The 21075-nt window shown below is 54.5% G+C and overlaps 1 protein-coding gene across 3 annotated transcripts; it reads left to right on the top strand.

The window, feature by feature from the left end:
• The first annotated feature begins 1418 nt into the window (after positions 1-1418).
• Positions 1419-20892, top strand: IFNAR1 (interferon alpha and beta receptor subunit 1). Of its 3 annotated transcripts, none has more exons than XM_059686346.1 (12): positions 1419-1581; positions 6002-6125; positions 8157-8338; positions 9236-9387; positions 9487-9637; positions 10851-10913; positions 13431-13545; positions 15999-16195; positions 16291-16433; positions 17343-17496; positions 18857-18987; positions 19212-20892. In XM_059686346.1, the coding sequence occupies exons 1-12, from the start codon at positions 1518-1520 to the stop codon at positions 19497-19499; spliced, it is 1764 nt and encodes a 587-aa protein (XP_059542329.1). In that variant the 5' UTR covers positions 1419-1517; the 3' UTR covers positions 19500-20892. The 3 variants fall into 3 exon arrangements, with proteins under 3 accessions (XP_059542329.1, XP_059542330.1, XP_059542331.1); XM_059686348.1 differs by lacking the exon at positions 1419-1581 and adding an exon at positions 1781-1917; XM_059686347.1 differs by lacking the exon at positions 10851-10913 and having other exon boundaries at positions 1421-1581.
• Positions 20893-21075: the final 183 nt, after the last annotated feature.

The following is a 21075-nucleotide window of genomic DNA, read 5'->3' on the forward strand; positions in this document are numbered from 1 at the left end:
CCAAAAACACTGTGCATCCATAAAAATCTAGCTGTCCAAAAAAGTGTGTGTGTGTGTGTGTGTGTGTGTGTGTGTTTGTGTGTGTGTGTAGGAGGGCGATCTATTTAAAAACCTCTCAAATGAAATGTTTGTTGGTTTGGGGCCCACCGTCTTACATGTAAAAATGCAACCTATTCCAACTAATTTGCTAGAACAGCTTCTGGGACAACAGGAAATGAATGTTAATTAAAACCGTGCTGGGAAATGTCTTAGCGAGTGTGACTGAGTCATGGCACCAGGAATTTCCTCCCGTTTAATTTACATCTTCTCCGGGGTGTTTTTCCATCCGCAACATCCACATCCTTAAAGCAAAGCGCTGACCATCCCTCCAGACAACCCAGCTCTTCGCTGGAGGATGGACTGCAAACCCCGGTGGCTTCGGGGGAGCCCGGCCTCCGAGCTGCCGCCTCTGCAAACTCATTGCCACGTGCTCCACCACTAATATTTAGGCGCCACCATGGACAGCTACGCATTTGGTTGCTTATTCCACGTCTCACCGTTTACATGTTTTTTGTGTGTGTGTTTTTAAATATATTTTATTGATTTTTTACAGAGAGGGAGAGGGATAGAGAGTTAGAAACATCAATGAGAGAGAAACATCGATCAGCTGCCTCCTGCACACCCCCCACTGGGGATGTGCCCGCAACCAAGGTACATGCCCTTGACCGGAATCGAACCTGGGACCCTTCAGTCCGCGGGGCGACGCTCTATCCACTGGGCCACACCGGCCAGGGCCGTTTACATGTTTTTATTTTCATCAGCTATGAAGGCACTTAAATAACCGTCTGAATGGCGGACGCAAGTGATGACCGATAAGGGTGGGCGGTCCCCGGGCCCGGGGCCTCCCCGTGCTCTCCCGCCCGCTCGCCCCGCCGCCGGCCGCCCCGAAAAGGAGCGCTGGACGGTCTTAACCACCGTCCCTGCCGGGCGGCCTCCCCTCCGGCCTCCCGACTCCCCGAGGCGCCCCGAGGTCGCTTCCGGGCCGGGTCGGCGAGCAGAGCGGGGAGGGGCCAACTCCAGGCCCGCGAGGCCTGCGCAGGCGCAGTGGCCACGCCTCGCCCCGCTGTGGGAACCCAGCGCTCGGGGAGGGAGGGTGGACCGCGAGTGGGCAGTCACTGCCGGGAAAGAGGGGCGCGGGGAGGCGGCGCAGCCTAACACTTCCCCGGGCGCGCGCCACCCACGCCGCGGGCACCAACCTCGCGGAGGCATCGCAGCGCGTGCGCGGAGGGCGACAGGCGCGTGCACGAAGGGAGGTGGGAAGCGCGTGCGCCGAGGGAGGAGGGAAGCGCGTGCGCGGAGGGCGACAGGCGCGTGCGCGGAGAGCCGGGGGGCGGGGGCGAGGGGCGGGGCGGGGCGAGGATGGCGGGGGCGGGGCGAGCGCTGGGCCTGGCCGGTGCCCGGGGTTGATAACCTGAGGCGGCACCGCACTGCGAGGAGTGCCCCGGAGTGAATGGCGGCGTAGCTGGCGGCCGCGGAGGATGTTCGCCCTCCTGGGTGTGGTTCTGGTCGCCGGGGCGCCGTGGGTGTTGCCCGCAGCTGCAGGTGAGAGATGGGGATCCCGGCGCTGGGCGCCACGGCCCCGGGAGGTGGGTGGCCGGGCACAGACGTTCTGGGAGACGAGGTCACCGTGGCCACGAGCCCATTGGGCTGGCAACTCAACAGGAGGAAATGGTGTTGGAGCTCCGTCCAGCCGCTGGCTCGGCGGCCTGCGCCGGGTCCCGACCCCCCGCCCGGCGTCCCCCGCCCCGCCCATCCCGCGGCGCCGGGTGTCGAGAGCCTCCGGGTCGAACTCGTTTTCCGTTTGCAAAGTCGGGCTGCCCGGCTGGGCCGTTCCGTTTCGGCTTTGGCCGTGAGCTGCGCCGAAGCCCGTTTCCTCCGGTTAGTGAGCAGCTCGCCCCGCGTGGGGCGGACGGGAGGGTCGCGGGGACTTCCCCCGGGTGCGTGCAGTGGAAAGCAGCAACAAAGGAAAGTGCGCCGCCGGACCCGCCCCCGCCCCTTCGCTGCGGCCCCGGCCCGAGCCCCAGCCCGAGCCCCAGCCCGAGCCCCAGCCCGAGCCCCAGCCCGAGCCCCAGCCCGAGCCCCAGCCCCAGCCCCAGCCCCAGCCCCAGCCCGAGCCCCAGCCCGAGCCCCAGCCCCAGCCCCAGCCCGAGCCCCAGCCCCAGCCCGAGCCCCAGCCCCAGCCCGAGCCCCAGCCCCAGCCCGAGCCCCAGCCCCAGCCCGAGCCCCAGCCCCAGCCCCAGCCCGAGCCCCAGCCCCAGCCCGAGCCCCAGCCCCAGCCCGAGCCCCAGCCCCAGCCCGAGCCCCAGCCCCAGCCCGAGCCCGAGCCCCGGGGTTGCTGCCTTGCTCGGAGCCGGGGGAGGGGGCGGGCGACGGCCTGTTTACTGCGGGGGGGGGGGGGGGGGGGGTGTTCCCGAAGGAAAAGGCCTGGCCGCCGGGGCAGGAATCCGGGGGTCCGGGAGGCTGCCTAGGGACTCAGACACTTAAGTTGGCTTAGAAAACTGCACCCCAGTGTGGTACATGGCACCCTGTTTCTCAAACTCTGCCACAGATAGGGTACACAGGATACTATGTGGGTGGCGGTAGGGGCCTTTATGCAGTCCGTGGCAATTTCTTTGAAGTCTTCGGTTCATGAAAATTTGCATTAAACTCGTGTTTGCTTTAATATAGGAATTTCCCCCAGAGTTTTCCTTAAAATAACATTCCAGGAGGGTGTGCATTAAGATCTGTAATTGAAAAATTAAAAAAAAAATTTTAAAAAGGTCCTAATTTTATTTTATTTATTTTTTTTATTGCTTAAAGTATTACAAAGGGTATTACATATGTATCCATTTTATCCCCCCGCCCTAGACAGTCCCCTAGCCTCCCCTATCACGCAGTGTCTTATGTCCATTGGTTATGCTTATATGCATGCATACAAGTCCTTTAGTTGATCTCTTACCCCACTACCTCCTGCCCCCCAACCCTCCCCGGCCTTCCCGCTGCAGTTTGACAATCTGTTTGAGGCAGCTCTGCCTCTGTATCTATTATTGTTCAAAAGTTTATAATGGTCTCTATTGTCCATGAATGAGTGAGATCATGTGGTATTTTTCCTTTATTGACTGGCTTATTTCACTTAGCATAATGCTCTCCAGTTCCATCCATGCTGTTGCAAATGGTAAGAGTTAAAAGGTCCTAATTTTAAATTTGGATTAGCAGAGAGCTGCTAAAAGTAAGTTTTATTTATTTATTTTTTTAAATATATTTTTATTGACCTCAGACAGGAAGGGAGAGGGAGAGACAGAAACAATGATGAGAGAGAATCACTGATTGGCTGCCTCCTGCACGCCCCCTACTGGGGATTGAGCCCACAACCCAGGCCTGTGCCCTTGACCGGAATGGAACCCGGGACCCTTCAGTCTGCAGGCAGGCAGACGCTCTATCCACTGAGCCAGACCAGCCAGCGCTAAACGTAAGTCTTACACACAGCTAGCATGTACTGTGCTCTTAACTACACACCAGGCACTACTCTAAGTATTTTAAAGGTAGGAACTCCTTTAGCTTTCAAAACAACCAGAGGCACCGTTATCCTCATGGCTGTGTGCAGCTGAGCAAGGAGAGGCCCTGAGAGCTGAGTCACTGGCCTAAGGTGGCGGCTGGCTGGGAGGTCGGACTGGAAATCAGGCACAGAGCCCACCTTTCATTAACCTACTTTTTTTCTCCACGTTTTAGTTCTCTTCAAAACTAAACGAAATGTTAACCCTGTCTTTCAAATACTTACACTTTTAAACCTACTAAGTGCAATTCTAAGACCTAACCTAAGACAAGTATCCAAACTGTGGGAGGAAACGTCTCCTTGTATGGATGGATGTGCTGGGATTTATGTCACTTTAAAAATTAGTAAAAATGTGTCTGGTTATCAGTGTGAACGTGAAAGGTGGGAGGCAACCAGCTGTGTAAATAGAAGTTTGGCCGAAGTGCCCATGTATATAATTGACATGCTAAAGGGGTGAAATAAACTATTATCAAAAGGATATTGCTAATAGTAATAGAGCAAAATCTGTAAAATCTGAAATCCTGTTTAATAACTCTATTCCAAGTCTCTGTCCGTTGACCTGCCGATTGCGCCAGGGCCGGGAGGCCTCTCCCTCCGGCTCCCTCCTTCGGCAGAAGGGCTGCGTCCCTGAGGAGTAATCCCTGGTCACACCACCGGAGCCCCTCCTCCTGCCCCAAGGCCCAGGATCTTGGACGTAGGATGTCCTAGATGACACCACGGATGCCACCAGATCCTTTGTCAGCCTCCGTAATACAATCTCTGCCCTCAGATGCATGGAATCTATAAAACTCCAACCAACGGGGTGGGAATTGAGTGTAGAGGAGCGGGACGGGGGAAGTACTCTGTCAGGGGTGAGATCTCAGAGAATCTGAGTGTGAAATAGGAAATAGAGGGTGGGGACGCTCAGTGAGCACCTCCGAAAATGTTAAAAGAAGCCGGAAAATGTTTTCTCCAATGCCCCCTCGCCCTCCCTTTTGAGTCCATACCCGAATCTCCAGCCGAGAGTAGCAGAAGCAGTCCCAGTGCAGAGTGGGTGCACCGGCCGGCACTGCTGCTGCAAAATCTACGAGGAGATAACAGGCTTGCCTGAGGCAGAAGCAAAGGCTAGGAACGCCATAGGAACCAGAAATAACTCTGAAATCCGGCCGGTCGTAGTTTGTCACACACGGTGGAAAACCAGACCTTGGTGGCGTTGAAGCTCCGTGCGCCCAGCCTGGCGCCAAGCGCTCTGAGGGATGCAGGGGATGCGTGCAGCTGCCCAGGCCTGCCCTCAGGACCCGCATCTGGTTGGAGGTCTGTGTTTAACACAAAGAAGCGTGTAAAGACTCTATCCACCCAGTTGTGAGAGCTGCTGGCACTGGGCTTGGTGACTCTCGCCGATTCGGTGTGGAATGAGCAGGGCGGTTCCTGGTGCCGCGCGCAGGCCCCAGGTCCACGGGAGCTGCGGCGATGGAGGAGGGTTGTCTAGCAGGGTCAGACGTGAGCTGGGTCTTGGAGGATTGGTGGTTGGAGCAGAGAGATGCGATTGCCGTTGCCAGCAAGGGCAGAGAGGGGAGAGGGCACCCAGCGGGTGGGAGATGTGCGCTAGGAGGGTGAGGAAGAAAGTGGGCCTCTGCAGGAGTCCGTGCGTCCCCTGGAGGTTCCCACCTGTTTCTCAGGTTCCTGGAGGGCGTGGCTGACAGGTAACCCTTCAGACCTGGGCTCGGGGTTTCGTGCAGGGATGTTTCACTTCCCGTGACCAGCCGGCAGCTCTGAAAGCACAGCTGCTCCGCTCTCCGTCAGGGTAGATGGAGCAGATAGTCTGTCTCGGAACAGAGGATGTGAAACCGGCTTGAGGCTGTTAAACAATGAGCCCTGTATCCTTCGCATCACGTGGCTTCCAGGCCAACCACAAACTCGATTTTACACAGAGAATATTTTTTCAATTAGAAGACAAAGCCTCGCCTGGCTAGCATGGCTCAGTGGTTGAATGTCGACTATGAACCAGGAGGTCACCTTCCAATTCCTGGTCCGGGCACATGCCCAGTGTGGGGCGTGCAGGAGGCAGCCGATCAGTGATTCTCTCTCATCACTGATGTTTCTATCTCTCCCTCTCCCTTCCCCTCTGAAGTCAATACAAATATTTTTTAAAAAAGACAAAGCCTGCTTTTCCCCCTTGGTTTTTCCACCTTTATTGGGGTATAGTTGACATTTAACGCTTTTTATAGATGAAAGAAACTCAGTCTTTCCCAGCTCTCAGATGCAGAGAGATAACTAGTTAACAGCCTCCCTGTGCTGGGAGCAATCAGGAGGTGTTCTTAGGTTTTTATACGCTTAACTTTGTTATATGTAAATGTTTTCATGCTTTAGTCAGCGATGGGGAGGGAAGAGCAACATTTTCAGGACCATCTGTGGTGTGTCTCTGACTCTTCTTTCTTGTTACCCGTGTAGGGGGAACAAAACTAAAACCTCCCCAAAATGTGGAAGTCGATATCATCGATGACACCTTCACCCTGCGCTGGGCCCGGAGCAGGGAGCCTGCCGGGAACGTGACTGTGTCGGCGGATTACCGAATGTACGTGCCCCCCTCGCCGGTGGCCAGAGCCTCTGAAGATTTTTATAGTTTTAATGCCATCATTTCTTTTCAGATTTTTGGAACACGTAGGGCTTTCCCCTCAGTTTTTGGGGAACTGTTATGTCTACGTAATACTTAGAGCTTCATTTCGGCAAACAGAGACTTAGTCGACTTTATCTTCGGGCTTTGCCGCCAGCGGCTGTGGGTGGCGATGGCGGCAGCTGAGTCCGCACCGTACGGTCTCCGCTTGGGCGCCGGGTCCTGTGACTGGAAATCTGAGCCTGAGCTGGAGCCTCGCGGCCAATGGAGGGCAGGCGGGGAGAGGCAGCAGAGAGGGTTCCGGAAGGAAACGGAGCTCAGAGGGGCAGTGCTTGGCGCTGGGCACCGGGCCGTCTGCTGACCTCTCCCTGTGCGAGAAAGAGCAGGCGCCGGGCGGCGGGGACCGGAGCCCCACCCTGCACCCTGCACCCCTGGCCACACGCTCTCGTTCTACAGTGGGTGGTCGATAAAACGAGGAGATGGGTCATCTCATAGATTTAGTAATTTTTTTAACTTGATTTTTAGAGGGAGAGGAAGGGGGAAAGAGAGAAACATGGGCGTGAGAGCGGAGCATTGCGGGGCTGCCTCCTGTGGCAGAGTCTCGGGAACGTTTGTGGTGGATTAAGGTGTCGTCAGCACCAGCTCGAGTCTAAGCTCAGGCAGGTGAAGGACGAGGTGACGGCCAGGAAGGACGTGTTCCATGCTAGTGTGTGTTTTTGGTAATTTTTTTTAAATGTGTTTTTATTGATTTTTAGAGAGAGAGGAAGGGAGAGAGAGATAGAAACATCAATGATGAAAGAGAAACATCATCAATCGGCTGCCTCCTGCACACCCCCTACCTGGGACCGAGCCCACAACCCAGGCATGTGCCCTGACCGGGAATCGAACCATGGCCTCCTGGTTCATGGGTCGAGCTATACCAGCTGGGCTATTTTTGGTAATTTTTAAAAACGTTTCTTTTTTTAAAAATAAGGTAGACTTAAAGTTGGGTCAGCACTAAAATTATTTGGATCCCATTCCTAGTTTCCGTTGGCATAAAGCATCTTTAACCCTTGGCGGTCCAATTTTATTTTTGGAATTCCAACAGTCTGGTCCAAATTAATTGACGGGATTGAATGTTGAAGTTCTCTGTCTCACTAGACCTCAGCTCGATGTTGGACCTGCTCCTAGCACCTGGGCTGTCCAGTCAGCCTCCACGTTGGACCAAAAAGGGTTAAAGTGAAGTCTATAATATTACCCCCAAATCAGCTAATGCTGGGACTGTGAACTGAGCTGGACAAAATGCCTCCTCGGACCAGTGTCCCAGGTGGGCAGGGCTCCCCGGGCAGGAGTTGGACCCCGCCTCTCGCTGCCTCCACTCCTCGCCCTGCCGCAGCAGGGCCTGCACTTGAGGCGCGGGTGACCGCGGATTTCTTCCTGCGTCGGAAGGATCTGATGTTAATCACGTAGGCTTTTGGGTTGACTGAATCCACTTGGAGGACTTTATTAGTGAAAGTTCCTGTGAATCCTTCATTCCTGGTGCTGGGATGGCAGGAATGCGGGGTCAGCAGGCAGAGGGGTCTTGGTAGGGAGGGAGGAGGAGCTTTCACACTCTATGGACCCCGAGGCCTCTCTCAGGGCTGGCGGCTGTTCAGGGAGCAGACCAGTGGGACCCTCAGCTCTAGTCCCAGGTTCCCAGTAGGAGCAGAGGGTCCGGGAGTAAAGTGGTCGGCCAGAGGGCACAACTGCTCGTAGCAAAGTCCACTTCTACCTGGTGGGTCATCCCTTCTCTGCTTCCCCACAAGATTAGAGAACCGTGTACATTACGGTCGCTGTGTCAGACCCTCCCTCTGAGGAATGAGAACCTGGTGTCTGCACTGAAAAGGTGGAAGGACAGGCACATGTCAGCCGGACAGAACCTGGAGCAGAAGTCACTGCGTGGCCAGACTGCACCCGGCACGCTCCCGGGTTTACCCATCCGCTCACTCTTTCTCTTGCCTTTTTATTTTGAAGACCTGGGATTGTGGATAATTGGACGAAACTGCCTGGGTGTCAACATGTTACTAGTGCCACATGCGACTTTTCTTCCCTCAAGATGAATGTTTATGAGGAAATTAAACTGCGAATAAGAGCAGAAGAGGGAAACAGTACTTCTCCGTGGCATGAGCTTGACACATTTATACCATTTCAACAAGGTGAGAAACGGCTGCAGGGATTACATTGTATCGTCTGTTCACAGTTACCAGGCAGCTCACTTCCCACACCTGCACCTTTTTTTATACTAGAGGCCCGATGCGCGGAATTCGTGCAAGGGGCTCGGCCCTCGCAGCCCCAGCTTCATCTGGAAGGTCATCAGAGGGTCGTCCAGGTGGTGGTTATGCTGTTTGGTCTAATTAGCATATTAGCTCTTCATTATATAGGATATTTTTCTTGATTTCAGAGAGGAAGGGAGAGATACAAACATCAACGAGAGAGAATCATTGATTGGCTGCCTCCTGCATGCCCCTACTGGGGATCAAGCCCGCAACCTGGGCATGTGCCCTCACCAAGAATCGAACCATGATCTGGTTTATGGGTCGATGCTCAACCACTGTGCCATCCCGGCTAGGCCCAAGGATAAATCAGATCATGGCATTCCTCCCATCATAGCCCTCAGATTCCTTACTACCTGGCCACGAGTGACCTCTGACCTCATTGTCCACCACCCAGCCATTCCAGGCCCCTCCTGTCTCTTGAACGTGGTAGCCCCTGCCCATCTTAGGGGCCTAGACCCGAGTGCCGGCCGGGACCTCACTTCCTCCCTAGATGTTTGCGTGGCTTGCTCCCTTGTTTCAATCACATCTCAGAGGCTTCCCCTGACTAACTTACCTGAGACACCCCTCGCTCATCCTCTGTCCCTGTGCAATCTTCATGTTTCCTTACGCACGCCTGTCACACACGTATGTGTCTGCAGGGATGCTGCGTTCCCCGGGACAGTGGGCTCACGGGACTGTCTGTTTCACACTGTGAGGCTCAGACTGAGCACTCAGAAGTGAGTGGGTGCGTGGCATCTTGTTCATGAAGGTGCACAGTCAGTGTCCCGATCTTTACAGCTCGGATCGGTCCTCCGAAGGTACACTTAGAAGCCGAAGACAAGGCAATAGCGATCAACATCTCCCCTCCCGGAGCCAAGGACAGTGTCATGTGGCAGCTGGAAAACCCCCAGTACAGCGTGATCATCTGGAGGAACGCGTCGGGAGCACAGGTGAGCGCTGCCCCCGCCTGTGTCCCATGGAGACTGACACTCACCCTGACGTGTGGCTGGTGCTCTTCTAAAGAACAGGCTTCTGTTTTTTCATTGTAGACTTGGAATGAAACTCATCACTCCAGGTTTCCCAGAATTAAAATTCACAAGCTCGTGCCAGAGACCACGTACTGTGTGAGAGTGAAGGCGCGCCTGCCCCTGCACCCGAACCCTGCGGAGTTCAGCCCCGTGCACTGCGTGAGCACCACAGGTGAGGCCGTGGTCCGTGGGCACACAGTGTGGCTGGCGGACATCTTGCACTTTAGGTGCTGAAACTCATAGGATGGTTTAGTGGGTAGTTAAAAGCATTTACATAAGCCAGAAAATGGCTCAGAATCCACAGAAAGGGGTGGTAGTTGCTGGAAGAACAGTTAGCCTTGCAAAACTGCCTTATAGGCAAAATCTGTATAATAAAAGCCTAAGCGACCGTTAAGGCAGAACAACCAGTCGCTATGATGCGCCACTGACCACCAAGGGGCAGACACTCAACACAGGAGCTGCCCCCTGGTGGTCAGTGTGCTCCCGCAGGGGGAGCGCCACTCAGCCAGAAGCCGGGCTCACGACTGGCGAGCGCAGCAGCAGTGGAGGTAGCCTCTCCCACCTCCATGGCAGTGCTAAGGAGCAGCGAGCTGAGTGGTAAGGAGCTGCAAGCAGGTGGGCAGTAAGGAGCGAGGGGTCCCAGACTGCAAGAGGGATGTCCGACTGCCGGCTTAGGCCTGATCGCCGCAGGGAGCGGGACTAAGCCGTCAGGTGGACATTGCCCAAGGGGTCCTGGACTGCGAGAAGGCATAGACCGGGCTGAGGGAACCCCCACCCATCCCCAGTGCATGAATTTCGTGCACCACGCATCTAGTGTTTAAATATGAAAACATCCCGGTAGATTTATTTCATCAGTGACATCTTGTCAACAATTCAGGTCAAGGGTAGGAGCTTAGGTTTGTTTATTTTAATTATAAATTTAGTATACTTTGTGGGGTTTTTGTTTATTTTTTAAAGATTTTAATTTATTTTTTTAATATATTTTTTATTGTTTTCAGAAAGGAAAGGGGAGAGAGAGATAGAAACATTACTGATGAGAGAGCAGCATGGATCGGCTGCCTCCTGCACGCCCTCTACTGGGAATCGAGTTTGCAACCCTGGCATGTGCCCTGACCAGGAATCTAACCGTGACCTCCTGGTTCATAGGTCAATGCTCAACCACTGAGCCACGCCAGCCGGACTGTGCTTTTTTTTTTGAGTCAAACCACAGGGCAGGGTGTGAAGTGATGTTTTCCTCTCCTGCCTCCCTCCCCGTTTCCATTCGTCAGAGAGCAGGTGGCTGGGCTCCTGTCAGCATGTACAGACTGGCAGTGGTTCTGTTTTTTGTTTGTTTTCATCTTTATTGTTCAGATTATTACAGTTGTCCCTTCCCCCCCCCCCCATAGCTCCCCTCCACCCAGTTCTCACCCCACGCCAAGACCTCACCACCTCACCGTCCTCGTCCATAGGTATAACATCTTCGTCTAGTCTCTTCCCGGGTCATCCACATCCCCTTCCCCCCGAGAATTGTCAGTCTGCTCCCTTTCCATACCCCCGATTCTATTACATTCCAGTTTATTCTGTTCATCAGATTTTTTATTCGAATTTTAGATTCACTTATTGATAGATATGTATTTGTTGTCACTTTGTTGTTCATAATTTTTTATCTTTACCTTTTTCTTCTTCCTCTTCTTAAAGGATGCCCTTCGGCATTTCATATAATACTGGTTTGGTGGTAATGAACTCCTTTAGCTTTTTCTTGTCTGTAAAGCTCTTTATCTACCTTCAATTCTAAATGATAGCTTTGCTGGATAAAGTAATCTTGGTTGTAGGTTCTTGGCATTCATCACTTTGTATATTCTTGCCACTTGAGAAATCAGCTGACAGTCGTATGGGTACTCCCTTGTAGGTAACTGACTGTTTTTCTCTTGCTGCTTTTAAGATTCTCTCTTTGTCTTTTGCCCTTAGCATTTTAATGATGATGTGTCTTGGTGTGGGCCTCTTTGGGTTCCTTTTGTTTGGGGTTTTCTGCGCTTCCTGGACTTGTAAGTCTATTTCTTTCACCAGGTAGGGGAAGTTTTCTGTCATTTCTTCAAATAGGTCTTCAATATCTTGCTCTCTCTCTTCTTCTGGCACCCCCATAACTCAGATGTTGGTTCGCTTGAAGTTGTCCCAGAGGCTCCTTATACTATCTTCATATTTTTGGATTCTTTTTTCTTTTTGCTCTTCCGGTTGGGTGTTTTTTTGCTTCCTCGTATTTCAAATCTTTGACTTGATTCTTGGGATCCTCTAGTCTGCTGTTGAATCGCTATATTATTCTTTATTTCAGTCAGTGTATGCTTAATTTCTGACTGGTCCTTTTCCTTTTTTATTTTTTATTTTTTTTGGCATTCTCACTAAGATCCTTGAAGGTCTCACTAAGTTCCTTGGAGGTTTCTAGAAGATTCTTTAGTAACTTTATAACTGTGGTTTTGAACTTTATATCCAGTAGTTTGCTTTCTTCCATTTCTTTCATTTGTGACGTGTTTCTTTGTCTCTACCTTTTGGCTACTTCCCTGTGTTAGTTTCTATGTATTGGGTAGCTGCTAAGTCTCCTTGCGTTGGTAGAAGGGCCTTGTGTGCTAGGTGTCCTATAGGGCCCAGTGGCTCAGCCTCCCCAGTCACCTGAACTGGGCACTCTAGGTACAACCCTTTGTGGGCTGTGAGCACAGTCTTGTAGTTGAGCCTTGATTGCTGTTGGTATCACTGGGAGGAATTGACCTCCAGGCCAATTGGCTGTGAGGACCAGCTGTGTCTACAATGGAAGAACCGCTGTGCAGGAAACACCCTTATGGAGCAGGACTTGCTTCAGTGGGGCTTTGGTGCTCACTGAGTCTGCCCCTTGAGTGTGTCACTTATGCATGTGTAGAGTTGTAATCTGGTGTGGTCTTGCTCTGACCACTGGGTACACTGGCTCTTGGATCTCCAAGGAGGTGCAAAGTCAGCCACTGCCTGGGACCATCCAGCAGGAGCTACAGAGAGATCTGCAGATTCCTCCTGTTTTTATCAGGTTTGGAAATGCCCAGACGAGGCCCAGCTGTGTAGCAAAGCAGGCTGGTGCTGGTGCCGGCCTTGGGCCTTCTTTTCATAGCTTTGGGGCTCCCTGACCGAGCTGCAGTTTGTTTGACAGGTTTTAGGCTGAGAAAGGACAGGCCATTCATATGCAAAAGCCGCTGCGCACAGCTTGGGTGGGGTTGTAAATTGGGTGGGGCGGGGTCTCAGGGAATCTCCAGGGCGGAGCAAACAGCAATGGCTGCCAGTCAGCCCTGCACCGGGGAGGTCCCAGCACAGGAACAATGACTGCTACAAGCACCTCCATCTGGAAGAAAGCCGCACCTGTGTTCCTGCCCCAGTGCCAGACAGTCCAGTTTCTCCCCATATATGTCTGGGTCCCCCAGAGCCTTGCCTGGAACTGGAGTTCAGAGCAAGCGGGAGCTTGTATCTCCTTCCAAAATAAAAAAGCAGCCCGCTCCGCACCTCCGCACCTCCTACCAGTCTCCATGCGCTCTCTTCTCCACCTCTCTGGTTGTAGTACTTCCTCTTAGCCAGCTTTCCCGGGGTTCTGGGTGATAGTTGTTCTGTCTTTTAGTTGTAATTTTGATGTGGTTGTGGGAGGCAGCAAGCACAGTATTTACCTATGCTGCCATCTTGGTTCTCTATCAATTCTGTTTTGTTTTAAATTTTTAAAAAAGTCTTGCTACATACATGTGGCAGCCACTTATTTCAGCTGATACGTTGAGACTTTCCTTGTATGTCAGCAGGTACACATGGGCCTCCCCAGCCTCTTAGGTGGCGGCATAGCCGTGCACACATGGACACGCAGCATGACTAACTGAACCACGCAATGATCGAGCACACGCCTTCCATCTGCCCTGCTGCGAGTGCGAATTCTCGCCACATGTATTTCGCTAGAGTAGACGTGCTTTTTTGTATTCTTTGTCTTCCAGTTGAAAATGAGCTGCCTGCTCCCGAAAATATACAGGTCATTCTGGAAAATGACACCTATGTTCTCAAGTGGGATTACACACACGACAACGTGACGTTTGAAGCTCAGTGGCTCAAGTAAGTTCTTTCCCGCGTGCCCCCTCTCACCTTGTGTCTGCGGGCTGCGCTCCTGCGGCTCCCCCAACAGGCTGGCCGGTCCCTGCGATCGCGTTGTTGGTCGCATTGCTGGAGACTGGCCATCATTCCAGCACTGGCTCTGCCCGTGGCTGCTGCTGACACAGAGCTGGTTGCATGACCGCTCTGGGACTCAATGTCTTCATCTATTGTGAGGTGTGTGTGTTCTGTAACATGGGGTGCCTACAGTTCTCTGTCTTGTGAAGGCGTGTGAGATGCGTGTGTTCTGTAACATGCCCATTTTTTTTTTCGGGTTTAGAAAACATTGTTAATGGTCAGTTTGACTCAGTGTTTTTAGCGCTCTTATTTCATCCAACATCCACCCAGTTAATTTCCTGTGATTCCTGCCCTTTAGCACTACAGCCGTTTTCATTTTCCCAGCTCCTGATAGAGTTGCCCTAGGGACCTCCGCTAGCGCCCCCTGGGACCGGGCTTTTCGGAATGGCTTTTTTATTTTCCGGCTTTCAAACAACTTTTTATTAGAGGCTGTTTTAAATGACAACTCCCAATTCTTCTTAATTTGCTTTTTCACAAATTCCAGTTAGAACTATGTTTACACAGGACAGTCATGTTTGCATTGATCTTTGCGTCCTATTTAAACTGCCCATCGGGCCACTCTGGTAGAATGAAAAGTGCAACTGTGAGGCTGCAGGTTAACCAGCACCGCTGAGTGGGGGCGGGGGGTGGGGGGTGGGGGGCTGCGAGGGAGAAGCCCACTTCACAGGTGGGGCGGGCGCTGCCACCCTCTCCTCTAGCCCCCCAAACTCACAGTGATAGGCACCTCGCTGCCTTGTCATTCAGAAAAGGTGAAATAGAGACCCTCCTGGTCCGAAGAAGGGTTCGGACTTCCATCTTCAACAGAATTGAGGTTTCTCCCACCCTTCCCATCCCCATTGAACACTCAGGTCCTAAGGCTCCCCGTGTGCACGCGCATCTCCCCAACCGGCCAAGGACCCTCTCTGGGACCAGGGCCCCCCTCCGCTCCTGGCCCCTCTCCTGGCCTTGGACAGATGTGGGCGGTGGCAGAAAAGCCACTCCCACTCCTCTCTTCACCCCACCTCGGGTGTGGGAGGGTACAATCAACCATGAACATAAATATGAATAAAAAATAAACTTGAAAATGACAGGTTATTAATTAAACAAGTCTATAAAAATAGTTAGGACATAACTCTGTTCAAATAAATATGAAATAAATAGGCTCGGAGCATGATACGTGTCATCAGTGGAATGTGCGGCTGGTCCCACCGCCCCAGCTGGGATTGGACAGGAATCCTGGGGCCACAGGAACAGACTGTAATGCATCAGCCAAGCTCTCTACTCGCTTTGTCTTCCCTCTGGGAGCTCAGGGCTTGCACTTTTGTCCAGTCTGTCTTTCTGAACAAAACCCTTCCTCAAAAATACCTAATTAAGGCCCTCAAGCCCTTTTCCTTCTCAGGGCACGCAGACACGGGCAGAAACCTCCCGTTACCCCAGACCCACTGCCTCCCGCCAGAGCAGGGACAGGGAGCTGGATCTGAGCTGGTGCCAGTCCCGACAGAGCCCGGAGCAGCTCAGCACCAGGAGGCCCCAGCAGCGCAGGGCAGAGGCAGAAAACTGTGTTTTCCAACAGTTCTCTGTCTTGCGGAGGCGTGTGAGAGGCGTGTTCTGTGACATGGGTGCCTCCGGTTCTCTGTCTTGCGGAGGCGTGTGAGAGGCGTGTTCTGTGACATGGGTGCCTCCGGTTCTCTGTCTTGCGGAGGCGTGTGAGAGGCGTGTTCTGTGACATGGGTGCCTCCGGTTCTCTGTCTTGCGGAGGCGTGTGAGAGGCGTGTTCTGTGACATGGGTGCCTCCGGTTCTCTGTCTTGTGGAGGCGTGTGAGAGGCGTGTTCTGTGACATGGGTGCCTCCGGTTCTCTGTCTTGCGGAGGTGTGATTCTGGTTGCGGTATTGCTTCCCGATGGGCACGTTCTCTCCCTCAGAGCTCACTTCTCCGCGAGGCTCGAGTCCTCAGTCCCGGCCCAGGGTCTTGGCAGCACGCCCACCACGGCCACTGCCAGGCGCCGCACGGCGTCACTGAGTGCGCACCGGGGAGAGTATTTGCACATCTGGGACCATCAGTAAAGTGCAGCCAAGCAGGACACGCTGAGCTCTGGGTGCCGTCCCCGTCGCCTCTTCAAGTGTTCATAGCAGCTGTCCAGCAGCCGGCCGCAGCTCCCGGGCATGGAAGGGCCCTGCGCACAGGCCAGGTGCTCCCCCGGGGACAGGCTCTCGCCCCCCGGCACCCACTTCCTGAGGGCACTGTTCACCGTTACAGCCCAGCCCCTAACAGGATGGCTGCCTGCTACAGGCACTCAATACAAATACTTACAAAATCAATGCATTTGGAATTGAAAACAAACTTTTTTTTGTCTTAAAAGGTCTTATTTGAAAAGGATCCCTGGAAGCGAGTCAGAAAAGTGGGCGCAAGTGCAGGGCTGCGAGCGTGCCCCCGTGGCCCGGTGCGCCCCGCCCCAGGACCTGTTCCGGAAAGGGATCTACTTCCGCGTCCGGGCCTCCCGCGGGAACAGCTCGTCCCCCTGGTCCCAGGAGGAGAAGTTTGACGCTGGAAGACGAGGTAAGCCAGTCGCTTTACTCTGGATTCCGGTTCTGTGCCCCGGAGGCCCTTTGCCCTCATCTCCTCTGAGTGAACGCCGTGCCCTCGCCCCCCAGTTGTCATCCCTCCTCTGATCATGGCCTTGAAGCCCCTGAGCAGCCACTCGCTCCAAGTCTCCATCGGCTTCCAGGACCAGACCGAGCTCCAGCACTCGCTCACCTACGAAGTCAGGTTTTGGGAAAACGCTTCAAATGCAGAGGTAAACAGACCAGTGTGATTTTGTAATTGAGAGTTCGCATTGGTTGGGTGACGATAAAGCTTGGCCCTGCCGGCGGGCTCGGGGGTTGAGCTTTGACCTATGAACCAGGAGGTCAAGGTTGGATTCCTGGTGAGGGCACAGGCCTGGGTTGCGGGCTCGATCCCCAGTAGGGAGCGTGCAGGAAGCGGCCAATCAGTGATTCTCTCTCATCATATCTCTCCGTCCCCCTTCCTCTCTGAAATCAATAAAAATGTATTTTTTAAAAAGCTTGACGTTAAAATTATAGGGAAATTTTCAGCCTGTAAGACTCCGTGGGCACGCTGTCCCTCCAGGGAGCACGTCCGCACCTTTCCCGCCCCTCCTTCCCCAGGGCGCTCATCTCCTGACCTCAAGGGGCCGCAGGAGACTTGCAGCCGGGGGAGCAGTGGGCAGCTCGTCCCCCAGGCCCCCTTTTCTCTGACTTCCCCGGGAGTCAGGGCAGCTGGGCTCTCCTGTTGCTTCTTCTATTCGAGGTCCTTCCTTGTTTCACTGTCCTCAGCTTTCTTAAACGTCCTCCAAAAACAAAAACAAAATCAAGAAAGACGCTGTGACTGCCCAGTCCCCGGTCAGGGCGCAGGCCCGGGTGGCGGAGCCAGTTCTCTCGTCATTGATGTTCTGTCACTCTCTCGCTCTCCCCTCTCTCTAAAATCAGTAAAAACATTTTTTTAATTAAAATTAAAAAGTGCTCTTTGCAGCAGCACCTTTGACTTTCTGGCTTGGTGGTAGTGTCCTGTCTCAATCCAGAGCCTCTCGAGCCGGCGCCAGCTGTGTGGGAGGCCAGTCTGGGCGAGTCTGTAGAGAACTGGGAAAGCAGACGTCCCCGGGCGAGCCCACGGGGCGGAGCCTGCCATGGCGGCTTGTCATTCACAGCTGAAGACCTTTGTGGAGCAGAGAGCCGACTTCACGGTCCCCAGCCTGAAGCCGCGGACGGTGTACTGCGCGGACGCCCAGGCGCTGCTGGAGGACGGGCCGAGGAGCCAGCGCAGCCGCCCCAGCAACACCGCGTGCGCCGCGACAGAAGCAGGTGCGCAGCTCCCAGCGCGTCTTAAAAAGGCGACTTCAGCCCTGGCCAGCGTGGCTCAGCGGATAGAGCGTCGGCCTGCGGACCACAGGGTTCTGGGTTCGATTTCGGTCCAGGGCACAGACCTCGGTGGCAGGCACCTCCCCATCCCGGGCCCCGGTCGGGGCGCGTGCAGGAGACAAAAAATCGACGTGTCTCTCTCACATCGATATTTCTCTCCATCTTCCACTCTCTCTAAAAATCAATGGAAAAATAACCTTTTGCAAGGATTTAAAAAATAAAATAAAACCCTAACCGGTTTGGCTCAGTGGATAGAGCATCGGCCTGTGGACTGAAGGGTCCCGGGTTCGATTCCGGTCAGGGGCATGTACCTTGGTTGCGGGCACATCCCCAGTGGGGGGTGTGCAGGAGGCAGCTGATTGATGTTTCTCTCTCATCGATGTTTCTAACTATCCCTCCCTTCCTCTCTGTAAAAACATCAATAAAATATATAAACATAAAGAGAAAATAAAATAAATGCAATTTCATAAAAACAGTTCCGCTCACTGAGAAGCATGCAGGACGTCCCACTGCAGAAGCGTTTCTAATGAGCCAGGGCTCGGGGAGACCTTCAAGCCAAGGCTTCGGGTTTAGAAAACATTGTTAACGGTCAGTTTGACTCGGTGTTTTTAGCGCTCTTATTTCATCCAACATCCACCCAGTTAATCTGTGATTCCTGCCCTTTAGCACTACAGTCGTTTTCATTTTCCCAGCTCCTGATAGAGTTGCCCTGGGGACGTCCGCTAGCGCCCCTGGGACCGGGCTTCTCGGAATGGCCTGGTCTAGGCTGGTTTTCGTGTCTGGCACTGGTCCCAGTGTGGCTGTGTGTGTGGCGCTGGGTGACATGGGTGTCGGGGTCTCTGTGTCAGGCTGTCCCTTCACCTGGGTCTCGGATGCCCTCCCAGGCCCCTCTGATGAACGCCATGGCCGACAGGTGGCCTGGGCACTGCCGCCAGAGGTATTTCTCAGGCTGTTATTTAACAGATTTCCTGCCTTGGCTAGTGTGGCTCGGTGGATAGAGCATCAGCCTGTGGACTGAAGTCCCAGGTTCGTGTCTGGTCAAGGGCACAGGCCTGGGTTGCGGGCTCGATCCCCAGTAGGGGGCGTGCAGGAGACAGCTGATCCATGATTCTCTCATCATTGATGTTCCTATCTCTCCCTCTCCCTTCCTCTCTGAAATCAATAAAAAATATATATATATATTTTTAAATAATCTTAAAAGAATAGATTTCCTTCACCGGCTCTCTCTCCCACGAGCTCTCAGGGCCGTGAGCGCGTTTGTGCGCCAGACCCGCCCGGCTGAGCGCTGTGTGCTTGTTTTCAGGAGGCGCCCCCGGAGCCCTGCTGGCGGCTGGCGTCGTCGCCCTGCTCGTCCTCTGCGCTGTGCTCGCCCTCGGGAAGCTGGTCCATTACGTGTTCTTCCCGGCGGGGAAGCCGCCCGCCACCATCGACGAGGTAGGTGCCTCCCCTCTGCCCGCCAGCGCGGAGCATCCATCTCAGGTCCCGTCATACACTCGCCAGAGGCGACCCCGCGTGTGCGTGACTCACGGGTTTGTTCCGAACGTCGAGATGCCCGCGACGTGCTCGGGGCTGACTTCTGTGTGAAGCTGCAGCTCTGAGAACTCGCAGACTGACTCACCCTTTCACTGACGTTTCTCCTCTTTTCCTTTTCACATCAGTATTTCCCCGAGGAGCCCATGAAGAATCTGTTGCTTTCCACTTCTGTGGAGCGGACTGAAGAGTGTTTCATCGTTGAAAATGTGGACGCTGTCTCCGCAAAAGAAACGAATCACCTGGATGAGGATCACAAAACATACACTTCCCAGGCGAGCCAGGACTCGGGCAACTACTCCATTGAAGGGGAGAGCGGGGAGAGCGGGGAGAGCGGCGGCAGCCAGGCCGGCGAGGAGCTGGGCCAGCGCGGGGCGGGGGCGGGCGCGCGCTCAGCGGGCGGGAGGTTTGCGTGACGCTGGGAGCCTGAGCCCCGGCTCCTCCGGGAACTGTCGAGAGGGTATGGCTTGTTGGGAAAGAAAACATCTTCGGGTCACAGGTCCTAAAAGTACAGGCGCGCGCTCGACCTGTTCACAGATGAAGAGAAGGAGCGGGCACGTCTGCCACGGCCCGTCCGCGGGAGGCCTCGAAGAGCAGCCACGGGGCTGAGTCGGGGTCCGGTGCCAGCTCGGCCCAGGGAGGCCTGGTGCTGCCAGTTCACTGCCTGGTGCCTGGCAAGGACGCATCCTCGTTCCCCGGAGACGGTCAGACTTGGGCTTTCCCGGGGACCGGAAGCAGACCCTAGGAAATGTCTTTAGAAAAGCTGGGTGCCCTTCACTCCAGAAGACACTGCGCCCGCCCGTGTGGCTGGGTTGGGCATTGCCCGTGCACGGAAAGGCCGCCGGCTCGACGCCTGGTCAGGGCAGTGCCCCGTAGGGCCCTGGGCTTGCCTGCCTGTGTGGGGTGCGTCAGAGGGAAATCCCCGACACCCCGGTTAACACACCAGTGGGGGTAGGTCCCTATGATGGGGCGCACGGCGTCTTCAGGGCCTCTGGGCCTCAGGAGCCAGCGGCCAGGCAGCAGACAGGCCCGGGTGCCTGCTGGCCGGCCCTGCAGCCGCCCGTGGTCAGCACAGCTGGCCGGGCCTTGTTTGCAGCTGACGGGGTTTCTGAAAACCATGGATTCGGGAGCCCAGGAACCTGCCTCGGAATTCCAACATGAGGGGTCTCGGGGGCCAGACAGCGCCCAGGACCGTCCGCGAGGCTTTCTCAGCGCAGCCAGAGCTAACGTAGATTCATTCACGTGGGCGTGAACGGGGCGCGGCTCTAGACACCGTGCACACAGACACCTGCGCGTGCACCCGTCCGAGGTGGCCCAGGTCCGGAAGCTGCACGTACAGATCCCATTAGAAATCAGCAGCCAGAACCTCAGCGTCTGTCTGGGCGTGGCCACCTGCGCGAAGCAATTTTAAAATATAATGGAGCCCGCACCTTCCCCTGCTGTGCGGCCAGCACAGCAGTGCCCGGGGCGGGGGGATTGGGAGGGTGCACCCCGACTGCCTGGTGCGTCAGGTATCTGTTTTGTCCGCTGTCCACCCCGCCAGGCCGGGCTCTGAGAGCAGGGCCTTCCCGGGAGCCCGGTGCCTCCCGCGGGGCAGGGCCTGCGCACAGGAGTGCAGGAAACGCGATCGAGTGGACGAGACAGAACATGGGAACTGCATGCCTCTGACAGCATCTGCATGTTGATGGGGTTCTGGAAGGACATGCCAACATTTTCATGGAAAATTCTTTTGTACCAATAATTTCACTTGTACTTTTGCCTGAAGCCCAGTTGGTGTAAACAGTTTTATATAATAAAACTGGAGCCAAAGGCTTTTGATTTGTTGTTGTGCTTGAACTTAACAAACTTCTATACACCAAAGGGGCTGCCACTGGGACCTTCACGAAGTTTTCACAAGGGAGGGGCTGGTGCCAGAGCCTGAGGCCGAGATCCAGCGCAGCGTCTCTGCCCCTGCCCCCCCCACCCCTGCCCCTACAACCCCCCCATGCCTAC

Source organism: Myotis daubentonii, chromosome 3 (genome assembly GCF_963259705.1).
Source record: "Myotis daubentonii chromosome 3, mMyoDau2.1, whole genome shotgun sequence".
NCBI classification, from domain to species: Eukaryota; Metazoa; Chordata; class Mammalia; order Chiroptera; family Vespertilionidae; genus Myotis; species Myotis daubentonii.